Raw genomic sequence first — 15,318 nt, forward strand, 5'->3', positions numbered from 1 at the left:
CGACATATAGAGACAGTCCCTACCCAACAGTGGGCTCACAGTCTAAAAGGCACTGTACTAAGCACTTGGACAGTACAATAGAACAATAAACAGACACATTGCCTGCCCACAGTAGTCATTCACTCATTCATTCAATCGTATTTATTGAACACTTACTTTGTCCAGAGCACTTTACTAAGCACTTGGGGGAATACAATAGAACAATAAACAGACACATTCCCTGCCCACAATGAGCTCACAGTCTAAAGGGGGCGGGGGGGGGGGGGGGGGGGGGGGGACTGTACTAGTAGTATTAGTAGTAATAGTATTTATTGAGCACCTACTGTACGCAGAGCATTGCACTACACTCCCAACGCTTCAACTACCACCTCTATGCAGATGATTCCCAAATCTCCATCTCCAGCCCTGATCTCTCTCCCTCTCTGCTGTCTCAAATTTCCTCCTGCCTTCAACCGCTCACTCTCCACCGACTTCTTCCCCTCTGCCGTCAAACATGCCCACGTCTCCCCCATCCTAAAAAAAACCCTCTCTTGACCTCAGATGGGAATTTGACATTATCCTGTCCCTTGGGGGGCTCACAATCTAAAAATAAAAAGGGGAAGCCTGGAGGCCTGGAGACAGGCACATAAGGAGAGAACCAAGAAAAGCTTCTGCTCCTTAATTCTACCCTCAGTACTAATGATGAAGTTTAGTTCACTATGCTACACACAGTACATGCTCAATAAGCAGAGTGACCTAGTGGAAAGAGCCCGGGTTTAGGAGTCAGAGGACCTAGGTTTTAATCCAGGCTCTGCCTCTTACCTGCTGGGTGACCTTGGGCCAATCGCTCAATTTCTCTGTGTCTCCATTTCCACAATTGCAAAGTGGGTATTCAATACCTGATCTCCCTCATACTTAGACTGTAAATTCCCTGCGGAATAAGGACGGAGTCCATCCTGATGAACTTGTATCTACCCCCGTGTTTCAAACAGTGCTTGACACATAGTAAGCACTTAACATATACTAAAAATAGATAAACACCATTGATTGATTATTAAGCGCGTACTTTCATTCACTCAATCATATTTACTGAGTGCTTACTGTGTGCAAAGCACTGTATTAAGCGCTTGGGAAGTACAAGTCGGCAATATATAGAGACGGTCCCTACCCAACAATGGGCTCACAGTCTAGAAGGGGGAGATGGACAACAAAACAAAACATGTAGACAGGTGTCAAAATCGTCAGAACAAGTAGAATTAAAGCTATATGCACATCATTAACAAAATAAATAGAATAGTAAATGTGTACAAGTAAAATAGACTAATAAATCTAAACAAATATATACAAGAGCTGTGGGGAGGGGAAGGAGGTAGGGCCGGGGGGATGGGGAGGAGGAAAGGAAAAAGGGAAGGCCTCAGTCTGGGAAGGCCTCCTGGGGGAGGTGAACTCATCCAGGAGTTGCCAAGTATCGGGGCAAATGCAAAATAATCAGATTGGACACCTTCCCACATAGGGCTCCCAGTCTAAGAGGGAGGGAGAATGGGTATTTTATACCCATCTTACAGATGAGAAAGCTGAGGCCCAGAGAGGTTCGGTGCCTGGTCAGAGGCCTCCCCACCCCCACGAGATGGGCACTGAACAAAGAGGAAAGGGGAAGGGGAGGGGGGGGCCCTCAGGCAGCTCTGTACCACCCTGAGCATCCAAAACAGGAAGTTGGGGCACAGAACCCCTCTTGTCAACCCACCTGACTCCCCTCCCCTGACACACACACACACACACACTGAAACCTGCCTCCACTTTCGTATCCTGTCAGGTGGACAGCGGCCGGAGAGGCCAACCCTGGGCCGAAGAGGGGGGAGGGGGTGACAGGGAGAAGAAGGACTTGGGGCCGGGTGGGCGGGGGGGGGGGGGGGGGGGGGGCAGGGCAGCCACTATGTCATTATCGGCTGCCCCATCCAGGTTCTCTGGGCGGTGTTCAGTGTGTCATGTGTGAGACTCCACTAATTAACCCCGCCTCGTGGTTGAATGTTTGGTTCACCCACAGGCCTCAGCTTTGTCCAGTCATCTCAGGAAATTCACTCTGGGCTCTCTAAGGTCCGTTTAGGGCTCTGGGTCCTGACGGGCCTCTCGGAGCTCCTTACGTCTCTGTCACGAGAAGATCACGGGGGAGTATGTGGGTGTGGGTTTTTTTTTGTGTGTGTGTGTGTGTGTGTGTGCGCACGCGTGCACACGCGCATACATCCCCCACTAGGCTGGCAGCCTCTCAAGGCCAGGGATCATGTTTACTCCTCTCTCTGTCAATCGATCAATCAATCATATTCCCCTTCTATTCTCCATCTACACCCACTCCCTTGAAGAACGCATTCGCTCCCAAGGCTTCAACTACCACCTCTACGCAGATGATTCCCAAATCTCCATTTCCAGCCCTGATCTGCCTCCCTCTCTGCTGTTTCAAATTTCCTCCTGCCTTCAAGACATTTCTACTTGGATGTCCCGCTGTCAGCTCAAACTTAACATGTCCAAAACAAAACTCTTTATCTTCCCACCCAAATTCTGTTCACCCCCTGACTTTCCTATCACTGTAGACAACAACACCATCCTTCCTGTCTCACAAGCCCTTAACCTTGGCATTTTCCTTGACTCCTCCCTCTCATTCAACCCACATATTCAATCCATCAGTACATCCTTTCGATTCCACCTTCACAACATCGCTAAAATGCATCCTTTCCTCTCTTTCCAAACTGCTACCACATTCATCCAAACATTTATCCTGTCCCTCCTGGATTACTTTATCAGCCTCCTTGCTGATCTCCCAGCTTCCTGTCTCTCCCCACTCCAGTCCATACTTCACTCTGCAGCCTGGATTATTTTTCTACAAAACATTCAGGCCACGTTTCCCCACTCCTCAAGAAAGTCCACTGGCTGCCCATCCACTTCTGCATTAAACAGAAATTCCTCACCATTGGCTTTAAAACACTCAATCACCTTGCCCCCTCCCACCCCCTCGATCTCATCTATCTCGCCGCCAACCTCTCGTCCTCATCCTGTCTCTGGTCAGGAACGTCCTCTCTCCTCATATCCGAGAGACAATTACTCTCCCCCTCTTCAGAGCCTTATTGAAGGCAAGTCTCCTCCAAGATGCCTTCCCTAACTAAGCCCTCATTTCCTCTTTTCCCACTCCCTTCTGTGTCACCCCGACTTGATCCCTTTATTCATCACACACCCCCACCCAGCCCCACGGTATGTATGTCTATAACCATAATGTATTTACTTATATTAACGTCTGTTTCCCCCTCTAGTCTGTAAGCTCGCTGTGGGCAGGGAATGCATCCATTAAAATAGTTGTGTTGTGTTCTCCCACGTGCTTAATACAGTGCCCTGCACACAGTAAGTACGTAAGAAATACGACTGATTGATTGATTGATGAAGGGTATTATTTACTGTGTGCAAACCACTGTATTAAGAACTTGTCCTGCCCGAAGCACACAGGGGTGTGTGTGTGTGTGTGTGTGTGTGTGTGTGTGTGTGTGTGTGTGTGTGTGTGTGTGTGTGTGTGTGTGTGTGTGCGTGCGCGCACGCGCACATGCATACATCTCCCAGCGTGGCTCAGTGGAAAGAGCCCGGGCTTTGGAGTCAGAGGTCATGGGTTCAAATCCCGGCTCTGCCGATTGTCAGTTGTGTGACTTTGGGCAAGTCACTTCACTAATCTGGGCCTCAGTTACCTCATCTGTAAAATGGGGATTAAGAGTGTGAGCCCCCCCAAGGGACAACCTGATCACCTTGTAACCCCCCCAGCACTTAGAACAGTGCTTTGCACATAGTAAGTGCTTAATAAATACCATCATTATTATTGTTATTATTATTATTATTATCTCCCACCAGGCTGGCCGCCTCTCAAGGGCAGAGACCATGTTTCCTCCTCCTCCCAATGTCCCACACCCAGTGCCCAGCACATTGTGTGTGCGTGTGTGTGTGTGTGTGTGTGTGTGTGTGTGTGTGTGTGTGCACACATTCCCCCCCAGGCTGGCAGCCTCTTAAGGGCAGGGAACATGTCTCCTCCTCCCTCTGTCCTTGTCTCAGCAATGAGCAATCAATCAATCAATTGTATTTATTGAGTGCTTACTGTGTGCAAAGCACTGTAGTAAGCACTTGGGAGGGTACAACACAACAATATACTAGACACATTCCCTGCCCACACACACACATATGCATGCACATGCGGGGACACACACACACACACACACACACACACACACTGATACCTTTTTTCACAACAATGCTGACTAGTTATTCACTACATTGCTCACCTCCTCTAGAAAGTCTTCCTAGAACTCATTTACATCAAACTAACCAACCCGCCTTGGGGCTGTTGGGCCATTAGCCTTTTCCTTACGTTATGCAGAGAGAAATTTTGGCCTATAATCCATTATTTATCCAGCATATTCGATTCTGATAGATCAGTTTCCTCCATAGGAAAACGGGGCCCACCCTCCCTCCTTCTTCAATGGGCCACCCCTCGAGGGACAAGGATCTGATCATCCTGTGTACAAGAACGCTTGGTCCAGAGTCAGAGCTTAGTAGATACCCACACAAACATTCCATCCCTGCCCCGCTTCCCTGCTCCCCACCCCCACCATGAGCAGAGCAGAAAGGACTGCGTCCCAAGCTGAGAGCAGTTACCAAAAGTGTTTATTGTAAAATAAAGTTTCAGAGCCACCAGACATGAGGGGACCAGGAGGGAGGAGAGCCCAGCGGACAAGGAGATGCCATGCCAGCCCCACCTTTCCCAGCTGGCAGGAGGACTGGGAATGTGGGGGAGGGACAGGAGGAGGCGGCCAGGCAGGGAAGGAACTGAGAAGAAACAGGCCGGGGCTGGGGCCCGGCAAGGGTACCTCACTCAGAGCACCAAGAGTCCATGGGGAGGGGCTTTCTTCCCCCTTAGAAGCAATTTCAAGTTGGGAAGGGGAGGTAGGTTTTTTTTTGTTTGTTTTGTTTTTGTTTGTTTGTGTATGTGTGTGTGTGTGTGTGTAAAATGTGCATGCACTTACACTCTCAGAGAAAGAACACGGTCCTCCCTTCTGCCCTTTTCCCCATCCCACATCTGGCTCTGAACCTGAGGTGGGGGTAGGGGAGACAGCAGCCCTGGAATGGAGGGGCAGAAGACCCTGGGGTTCAGGGGCCTAGCTGTCTGCACCCCCGACAGCCTCCCGCCTGAGGAGCGGGGAGGGGGGACAGTGGGAGGGGTCACCAGGGGTGGGAACAAGCGGGGATCCCAGGGGCGGGCCCCGTCGGCACAGTCACATGGTCACATCTTGGGGAAGCTGGCCAGGCTGGCGATGCCGCAGGCGTTGTTCTTGTTCCGGGCCATGAGGACATAACCCTTGTTTCCCCACTCCTCGCCCCAGCTGCGGAGGGAAGAACCCAGGCTGGGTGGAAAGGCCGCCCCAGGCTCTCCCTCCACGAGCACTGGTAGGCTCTCCTACCTCACCTCGTTACTCTCCTACTCCAACCTAGCCCACACGCTCTGCCCCTCTAACACCAATCTTCTCACTGTACCTCCGCCTCCTCTATCTCACTACCAACCCCTCGCTTATGTCGTGCCTCTGGCCTGTAACGCCCTCCCTCCTCATATCTCACAGACGATGACTGTCTCCACCTTCAAAGCCTTATTGAAGACACATCTCCTCCAAGAGGCCTTCCCTGACTAAGCCCTCCCCTCCTCTTCTCCCACTCCCTTCTGAGTCACCCCAACTTGCTCCCTTTATTCATCCCCCCTCCCAGCCCCACGGCACTTGTGTCTAAATCTGTCATTTATTGATTTCCATTAATGTCTGTCTCCTCCCCTAGTCTGTAAACTCGTTGTGGGCAGGGAATGCATCTGCTATATTGTTATACTGAACTCTCCCAAGCACTCAGTACGGTGCTCTGCCCACAGTAAGGAATCAATAAATATGATTGACTGACTGACCCTGCCCGGGGTGGCATGGAGGTGGTGGCACCTCGGGAGGGCACGATTACCTGTTCTTGATGATCCAGTGCTTGGCTCCCTTCTGGGCCCCGTAGCCAACAGCCAGGAGGGCATGGTTAAGGTTGGCCCCATTGCAATTTTCATCGAAATAGACACCTGCAAGGAGACAGGAATTTATTTATTTCTACTAATGTCCGTCTCCCCCTCTAAACTGTTAGCTCATTGAGGGCAGGGAATGCGTCTGTTTATTGCCATACTGTACTCACCCAATCGCTTAGTACACTGCTCTGCACACAGAAAGCACTCAATAAATATGATTGACTGACTGATGGCAGGGTCATGGCGGTGTCCCTCGGGGCGCTGGGGGTGGGGAGGACCCCTCTCGAGTCTGCCCCCGTCCCCCGAAAACGAAGATGACCCCAGAATTATCTCCCTTCTGAAAGCCCACCTCCTCCAGGAGGTCTTCCCTGATGAACCCCTTATCTCCCCCACTCCTGCCACTTTGGTATTCCCACATCACCTGGGCACCTGGGGACTCACCCTCCAATCCCCAAGCAGGGTCGGCTTGCAGCCCCTCAACCGTCCAAGCGCTTACCCAACGCCCTGTCCATTCTCCCTTCCTCAGCTTCTACCTGAAACCGGTCTCAGTGTTGGACTGTGAGTTCTCCGAGGTCAGGGATTGTGTCTTCTAGCTCTGCTGCGCTCTCCCAAGTGCTCTGCCCATTGCTGTGCCCCCGGGCAGCCTCTCAGCCCTCTACTCTGTCCTCTGCTCTGCCCCCGGGCAGGCTTCCAGTCTCCCGGGTGGCCCGATCCCCGCCCCCCCTCACCTTTGCTGTAGAACTGGAAGGAGCTGAGGCTGGCGTCGATGGCCACCGCCACGGGCCCCACCCGGGCCACTGCCCTCTTGAGGGCCTTCTCGTCGCCCACGGGGATCTCCCGGTAGCCCCGGCACTTGGCAGCCTTGCCGGTCGGGCTGTACCTGCAGGGCTCGTCCTGGGTTGGGTTGGAAGGAGGAGGAGTGCGTGGGGCTGGTGGTCACGGTGGGGCTGGAGGGTGGGGGGGTAGGAGTGGGATGTGTGTAGCAGGGGGTGGGGGGCGGACCTGTCCGATGTAGGGGTAGGCATCCTCCGAGTCGATGCCCCGGTTGTCATGGACGTACTGGAAGGCGTTGGTCATGTAGCCGCCGCCACAGCCATCGTTGTTGGCCACGCAGTCTACCAAGTTCTGCGGGCTGAGGTCCAGCAAGCGCCCCATCTTCTTCTTCAGCTGCCCCTCCAGTGCCCCCACAGAGCTGAATGCCCAGCATGACCCGCACTGGCCCTGCAAAAGCGAGGGCGACGGGACTTGGTTTAGACTGTGAGCCCGCTGCTGGGTAGGGACTGTCTCTATATGTTACCAACTTGTACTTACCAAGCGCTTAGTACAGTGCTCTGCACACAGTAAGCGCTCAATAAATACGATTGATTGATGATGATGATGGTTAGGGCCCCGTGGATGTGGGGAGGAGAGAGGGGGTGGGGGGCAGGGGCCAATGGGTTAGGGGGCCGAGGGCAGAGCCTCACTGGGGGTGCCAGCAGGGAGTGGCTGGTTGGGGCCCTCTGGGGGGGTGCTGATGGGGAGGAGGGTCAGGGGAGTGGGGCATAGCCCCAAGGGACAGGCTAATGGGGATGGGGGGGACGAGGGGGCGGGTTGGAATCCCACGGGAGGGGCTGATGGGGAGGGGGGCTGAGAGGGTGGGGTGGAGTCCCACGGGGTGGAGGGCTGATGGGGAGGGGGGCCGAGGGGCCGGGTTAGGCCTCAACAACAACTCTCTCCTCGACCCCCTCCAGTCTGGCTTCCGTCCCCTTCATTCCACGGAAACTGCGCTCTCAAAGGTCACCAATGACCTCCTGCTTGCCAAATCCAACGGCTCATACTCTGTCCTAATCCTCCTCGACCTCTCAGCTGCCTTTGACACTGTGGACCACCCCCTTCTCCTCAACACGTTATCTGACCTTGGCTTCACAGACTCCGTCCTCTCCTGGTTCTCCTCTTATCTCTCCGGTCGTTCTTTCTCAGTCTCTTTTGCAGGCACCTCCTCCCCCTCCCATCCTCTTACTGTGGGAGTTCCCCAAGGTTCAGTGCTTGGTCCCCTTCTGTTCTCAATCTACACTCACTCCCTTGGTGACCTCATTCGCTCCCACGGCTTCAACTATCACCTCTACGCTGATGACACCCAGATCTACATCTCTGCCCCTGCTCTCTCCCCCTCCCTCCAGGCTCGCATCTCCTCCTGCCTTCAGGACATCTCCATCTGGATGTCCGCCCGCCACCTAAAGCTCAACATGTCGAAGACTGAGCTCCTTGTCTTCCCTCCCAAACCTTGTCCTCTCCCTGACTTTCCCATCTCTGTTGACGGCACTACCATCCTTCCCGTCTCACAAGCCCGCAACCTTGGTGTCATCCTCGACTCCGCTCTCTCATTCACCCCTCACATCCAAGCCGTCACCAAAACCTGCCGGTCTCAGCTCCGCAACATTGCCAAGATCCGCCCTTTCCTCTCCATCCAAACCGCTACCCTGCTAATTCAAGCTCTCATCCTATCCCGTCTGGACTACTGCACTAGCCTTCTCTCTGATCTCCCATCCTCGTGTCTCTCTCCACTTCAATCCATACTTCATGCTGCTGCCCGGATTATCTTTGTCCAGAAACGCTCTGGACATATCACTCCCCTCCTCAAAAACCTCCAATGGCTACCGATCAATCTGCGCATCAGGCAGAAACTCCTCACCCTGGGCTTCAAGGCTGTCCATCACCTCGCCCCCTCCTACCTCACCTCCCTTCTCTCCTTCTACTGCCCAGCCCGCACCCTCCGCTCCTCCACCACTAATCTCCTCACTGTACCTCGCTCTCGCCTGTCCCGCCATCGACCACCGGCCCACGTCATCCCCCGGGCCTGGAATGCCCTCCCTCTGCCCATCCGCCAAGCTAGCTCTCTTCCTCCCTTCAAGGCCCTCCTGAGAGCTCACCTCCTCCAGGAGGCCTTCCCAGATTGAGCCCCTTCTTTCCTCTCCCCCTCGTCCCCCTCTCCATCCCCCCGCCTTACCGCCTTCCCCTCCCCACAGCACCTGTATATATGTATATATGGTTGTACATATTTATTACTCTGTTTATTTATTTATTTATTTATTTTACTTGTACATTTCTATCCTACTTATTTTATTTTGTTGGTATGTTTGGTTCTGTTCTCTGTCTCCCCCTTTTAGACTGTGAGCCCACTATCGGGTAGGGACTGTCTCTATGTGATGCCAATTTGTACTTCCCAAGCGCTTAGTACAGTGCTCTGCACATAGTAAGCGCTCAATAAATACGATTGATTGATTGATTGATTGTTAGGGCCCAACAGGGGTCACTGATGGGGAGGAGGGCTGAGGAATTGGGTCAGAGCCCCATGGTGGGGAGGCTGATGGGGAGGGGGGCTGAGGGGACAGGTCAGGGCCCGACGTGGGGGTGGGGGGGGAGGAGGGGGCTGTTGGGGAGGAGGTTCCGGAGTGTGGGCCAGAGCCCCACAGGGCGGGTAGCCAGTAAGAGCTCCCTCGGCCAGAGAGTGGGGACTGGGGGAAGGCTGAGGGGGAGGGGGCGGGTCAGAGCCCTACAGAGGGGTGGGGAGATTGATGGGAAGGGGATGGTGAGGGAAAGGGGGAGCAATCAATCAATCAATCAATCGTATTTATTGAGCGCCTACTGTGTGCAGAGCACTGTACTAAGCGCTGGAAGTCAGAGCCCTACAGAGGCCAGCCAGCAGGAGGCCCAGGAAGGAGTCTGAGGCTGGCTGGGTTGCCCTCTGAATGAATTGGTGTCTTCCTTACAGCTGGGGGGGCGAGGGGAGGGGCCAGTCGGTGTGGTGGGACCCTGAGGCCCACAGCCCCCCATCCCCCTTTCCAGAGCCAGGACACTAAGGGAGGGAAAGATTGGAGAGAGGAAGGGGTGATGGGGGATGGAGGAGTTGGTGAGAGGGACAAGGGGATGGGTAGATTGGGAGGCCAGAGGGTGGGTGGACGGCGGGGCGAAGCCGGGGCGGGGGGCGGGGGGAGGGAGAGGGAGAGGGAGGGAGAGAGAGAGAGAGAGAGAGAGAGAGAGAGAGAGAGAGAGAGAGAGAGAGAGAGAGAGAGAGCGCCATTTTCAGGCCCCACTGAAAGCCTGACCCATCCTTGTTCTTGTAAGAATAAGTGTGGTATTTTATTAAGCATTTACTATGTGCCTAGCACTGCACTAAGCGCTGGGGTAGAAATAAGGATAATCAGGTCAGGCATAGTTCCTGTCCCACATAGGGCTCCCAGTCTAACAGGGAGAGACAGCAGGGATAGGATCCTCTTTTACAGATAGGAGTTCTGAGGCACAGAGAGGTTAAGTGACTCAGTGGAAACAGCCCAGGCTTGGGAGTCAGAGGTCATGGGTTCTAATCCCAGGTCCCCCACATATCTGCTGCGTGACCTTGGGCAAGTCACTTAACTTCTCTGAGCCTCAGTTCCCTCATCTGTAAAATGGGGATTAAGACTGTGAGCCCCACGTGGGACAACTGTGACCCCCCCCAGTGTTTAGAACAGTGCTTTGCACATAGTAAGCTCTTAACAAATGCCATCATTATTATTATTATTAAGTGACTTGCCCAAGGGCACACAGCAGGCAAGCGGTGGAACCGGTGGAACCGGGGTTAATACCCAGTCCCTCTGAGTCCCAGACCTGGGCTTTTTCCACTAGGCCATGCTGCTTCTCCCAGCTCTGCTCCCACCCCAACCCCCATCCCCTCTCCCTCTCAGCCACCCCATCCCAGGAGCCCCTTGGGAGTTACCTGGTTCTTGACAGGGGTAACGTAACCCTTCTTCCGGTAGTCGACGGCGTCGGGGGCCCTCTCGGCCCAGTCGGGAGTGTACAGGGTGTCATTGCTCTGGGTGCGAGCCGGCGGCACCTTTAGCCCCGTCATGGTCCTGACCACTTCCTCGCTGGTCTGGGGAAGGGGCCGTGAGTTCAGCCCGGGCCAAGTCAGCGGGACTCCTCACCCGGAGCCTGAGACCCTCGGGGAAGGGGTTCAGACAGCCCCCTGCTTGACCCTCGTGGGCCGGTCACTCACTGGCTTTGGGGCTGGGGGGATGGGGGGGATCCAGGAGGGTTTCCTGGAGGAGGTGGCTTGGGGCCGGGACAGCAGAGAGCAGGAGGCATATCACTCCCCTCCTCAAAAATCTCCAGTGGCTACCAATCAATCTGCGCATCAGGCAGAAACTCCTCACCCTGGGCTTCAAGGCTCTCCATCACCTCGCCCCCTCCTACCTCACCTCCCTTCTCTCCTTCTACTGCCCAGCCCGCACCCTCCGCTCTTCCACCACTAATCTCCTCACTGTACCTCGCTCTCGCCTGTCCCGCCATCGACCCCTGGCCCACGTCATCCCCCGGTCCTGGAATGCCCTTCCTCTGCCCATCCGCCAAACTAGCTCTCTTCCTCCCTTCAAGGCCCTGCTGAGAGCTCACCTCCTCCAGGAGGCCTTCCCAGACTGAGCCCCTTCCTTCCACTCCCCCTCGTCCCCCTCTCCATCCCCCCATCTTACCTCCTTCCCTTCCCCACAGCACCTGTTTATATGTATATGTGTTTGTACATATTTTTTTACTCTATTTATTTTACTTGTACATATCTATTCTATTTATTTTATTTTGTTAGTATGTTTGGTTTTGTTCTCTGTCTCCCCCTTTTAGACTGTGAGCCCACTGTTGGGTAGGGACTGTCTCTATATGTTGCCAATTTGTACTTCCCAAGCGCTTAGTACAGTGCTCTGCACATAGTAAGCGCTCAATAAATTCGATTGATGATGATGATGATGAGGGATGGGGAGGGGCGGCGGGAGACCCTCACCATATCGCCCAGGTGGTTCATGGCCAGCTCGAAGGTGTGGATGCCCAGGGAGAACTCCAGGTTGTGGGCGGAAATGTACTGCAGGTTCTTCTCCCACACCAACCTCCGCGATGTCTCATCCTCCTGCACCCAACGGAACAGAGATTCCCGAGGGAGACCGGCGGGGCAGGGGGGTAGGGGAGATGGGAAGGGGACGAGGCGCATCGGGGCTTAGAGGGGCTGGGGAACATTCCCTTGTTTCCCCTGGTGCACACAGTCCATGTCCCAAGGCAGGCCCACAGTCTTAATCCCCATTTTCCAGATGGGGGAACTGAGACTCAGAGAAGTGAAGTTACCTGCCCAAAGTCACCCAGCAGACATGAGAAGCAGTGTGGTTTAGGGGAAAGAGCCTGGGCTTGGGAGTCAGGAAACGTGGGTTCTAATCTGGGATTCTCCACTTGTCTGCTCTGTGACCTGGAGCAAGCAACTTAACTTCTCTGTGCCTCAGTTACCTCCTCTGTAAAATGGGGATTAAGACTGTGAGCCTCACGTGGGACAGCCTGATTACCTTGTATCTACCTCAGTGATTAGAACAGTGCTTGGCACATAGTAAGTACTTAACGAATACCATAATTATTATTATTATTATTATTTTATGTGGCAGAGACAGGATTAGAACCCAGGTCCTTCTGACTCCCAGGCTCGGGCTCTAGAGAAGCAGCGTGGCTCAGTGGAAAGAGCCCGGGCTTTGGAGTCAGAGGTCATGGGTTCAAATACCGGCTCCGCCAACTGTCAGCTGGGTGACTTTGGGCAAGTCATTTAACTTCTCTGGGACTCAGTTACCTCGTCTGTAAAATGGGGATTAAGACTGTGAGCTCCCCATGGAACAACCTGATCACCTTGTAACCTCCCCAGCGCTTAGGACAGTGCTTTGCACATAGTGAGCACTTAATAAATGGAGAAGCAGCGTGGCTCAGTGGAAAGAGCACGGGCTTTGGAGTCAGAGATCATGGGTTCAAATCCCGGGTCTTCCAACTGTCAGCTGTGTGACTTTGGGCAAGTCACTTCACTTCTCTGTGCCTCAGTTACCTCATCTGTGAAATGGGGATTAAAACTGTGAGCCCCCTGTGGGACAACTTGATCACGTTGTAACCTCCCCCAGCGCTTAGAACAGTGCTTTGCACATAGTAAGCGCTTAACAAATGCCATCATCATCATCATAAATGCCAACATTATTATTATTATTATTAGGCCATGCTGCTTCCCCATTGGCACCCCCTGCCCTGTGCCCTTCACCTTGGGCCCCCTCCCCCTGGTGCCACTCCAAGACCCGGCCCCTGTACCTGCCAGTGCCCCCCTGCCGCCCTGATACTTTCTTCCCCCAGCCCCCTCCCACCCTGGGCCCCTCTTCCCCAGGGCCCCGGATCCCAGAGGCCATCAGAAGCCGCCCACCTTGCTGTTGTACTGTTTCTGGTGACTTTTCTTCCACAGCTCCCACTGCTCGTCCAGAGACGCCGATGCTGACGCCGTCGCCACGGTGATGCTGGGCAGCAGTAGCACCAAGGCTCCGAACCCCCACATCCTGGGGGTGAGGAGGGGAGTCTCTCACAGCCGCCCCCCTCCCTAAGTCCTCCCTCACCCTCCCCTTCCCCCCTCCATGTCAGCAACAGCCTATCTTCTGGACACCCTCGCAGGACACCTCTTCCAGGAAGCCTCCTGAACTGGGGCCCCCCACTTTCCCCAACTGCCCCTCCGCCCCCCAGCACTTCCCACTCACTCGAGTTGGCCTGTGTCTGTCTGTCCGTCCTGTCCGTCCGTCCGTACTGAGGGAGCCGGTCTGTTTGTCCTGCATGGGGCAAGGAGTCGGTTGGTGGGGGGAGACATGGAGGTAGGGACTTGGGGGGGAGGACTTTGAAGAGCGGTTTTGGGGTGCTGAAGCCCCCACTGGCAAATTCCCCCTCTCAGGCCAGGGCATGGGGGAGGGAGGCTGGGGTCCAGCCCCTATAACAGTGGGGCTGCTTCACCCCTTCCCCTGTTCCACAGCTGGAACCCTGGGTGGACTAAAGCCCCCACTTACCCCCATAGAGCTGCTGCTGCCCCTCTAGTTTTTTTTTTTTATAGTATTCATTAAGCGCTTACTATGGGCCGGGCACCGTACTAAACACCGGGGCAGATGCAAGCTAATCAGGGTGGACACAATCCCCGTCCCACACAGGGTTCACGGTCTTAATCCCCATTTTACAGATAAGGAAACTGAGGCCCAGAGGAGTGAAGCGACTTGCCCGAGGTTCCACTGCGGACAAGTGACAGACCCGGGATTAGAAGCCAGGGTTTCTGGGGACGATGGGACCAGTGCCCACCTGACCTGGCCCAATGTCCAGCTGAGGGGGGTGGGAGTGGGGGCTGTGCCGCTGTCGGGCAGACCCGTGGGAATGGGTGGGATAGTGAGGGGTGGGAGGAAGAGGAACTCCGGAGAGCAGAAGGCTCGGCGTGGGGGGCCGCTCCAGGCAAGCGCAGAAGAAGGTGGGAGGGTGTTCAGGAAGGAACAGAATGGGCCCTGACACAGACACACACACACACAACCACAACCACACACATAAACACACACACACACTGACTCAAACACATTCTCTATTTCTCTCTCTCTCTGTTTCTGCCCGTCTCTGCCAATCATTCAATCGGATTTATTGAGCACTTACTGTGTGCAGGGCACTGTACTAAACGCTTGGGAGAGGACGAAGCAGCACGGCTCAGTGGAAAGCCACTTTGGAGTCAGAGGTTGTGGGTTCATATCCCAGCTCCGCCAACTGTCAGCTGTGTGACTTTGGGCAAGTCACTTCACTTCTCTGGGCCTCAGTTCCCTCATCCGTAAAACAGGGATTAAGACTGGGAGCCCCCCGTGGGACAACCTGATCACCTTGTAACCTCTCCAGCGCTCGGAACAGTGCTTTGCATGTAGTAAGTGCTTAATAAATGCCATCATTATTATTATTATTACAAAATAACAGAGTTGGTAGACAAGTTCCCTACTCACAACAAATTAATGGTCAAGAGGGGGATACAGACATTACATGTCTGCTGTGTGACCTTGGGCAAGTCACTTAACTTCTCTGAGCCTCAGTTACCTCATCTGTAAAATGGAGATTAAGACTGTGAGCCCCATGTGGGGCAACCTGATCACCTTGTATCCCCCCAGCGCTTAGAACAGTGCTTTGCATATAGTAAGCGCTTAACAAAAAATGCCATTATTATTATTATTATAAATAAAATCCCGTCTCTGTCTCTCTGTCTCTGACACTCCTTCTGCCCCCCTGCCCCCTGGAAGGGGTCCAGCGTTGGCGGGCCAGGAGCAAAATCTCCTGAAGGCGGCTGGGGTGACTTGGGAGGGGGCACCCCAATTCTGGCCCCCCGCCCCAGGGGACGTCAGCCCCTTCCCTCTTTGCCCCCCCAGTGTCAGCCCAGGGCGGGGGTCGCGGGGGGTAGATGGTCCAGCTCTTACCTGCGGGGG

At 54.3% G+C, this 15,318-nt stretch overlaps 1 protein-coding gene across 1 annotated transcript; it reads right to left on the reverse strand.

Annotated features, from left to right (window-relative positions):
- Positions 1-4,646: 4,646 nt before the first annotated feature.
- On the reverse strand, positions 4,647-13,621 carry CTSK (cathepsin K). Its single transcript, XM_038768614.1, has 8 exons — positions 13,588-13,621; positions 13,263-13,392; positions 11,832-11,954; positions 10,779-10,934; positions 7,049-7,267; positions 6,775-6,940; positions 5,998-6,103; positions 4,647-5,384 (listed from the first exon to the last, which is right to left on the reverse strand). The coding sequence occupies exons 2-8, from the start codon at positions 13,389-13,391 to the stop codon at positions 5,285-5,287; spliced, it is 999 nt and encodes a 332-aa protein (XP_038624542.1). The 5' UTR covers position 13,392; positions 13,588-13,621; the 3' UTR covers positions 4,647-5,284.
- Positions 13,622-15,318: the final 1,697 nt, after the last annotated feature.

The sequence above is a fragment of the Tachyglossus aculeatus genome, chromosome Y4 (assembly GCF_015852505.1).
Source record: "Tachyglossus aculeatus isolate mTacAcu1 chromosome Y4, mTacAcu1.pri, whole genome shotgun sequence".
NCBI lineage: Eukaryota > Metazoa > Chordata > Mammalia > Monotremata > Tachyglossidae > Tachyglossus > Tachyglossus aculeatus.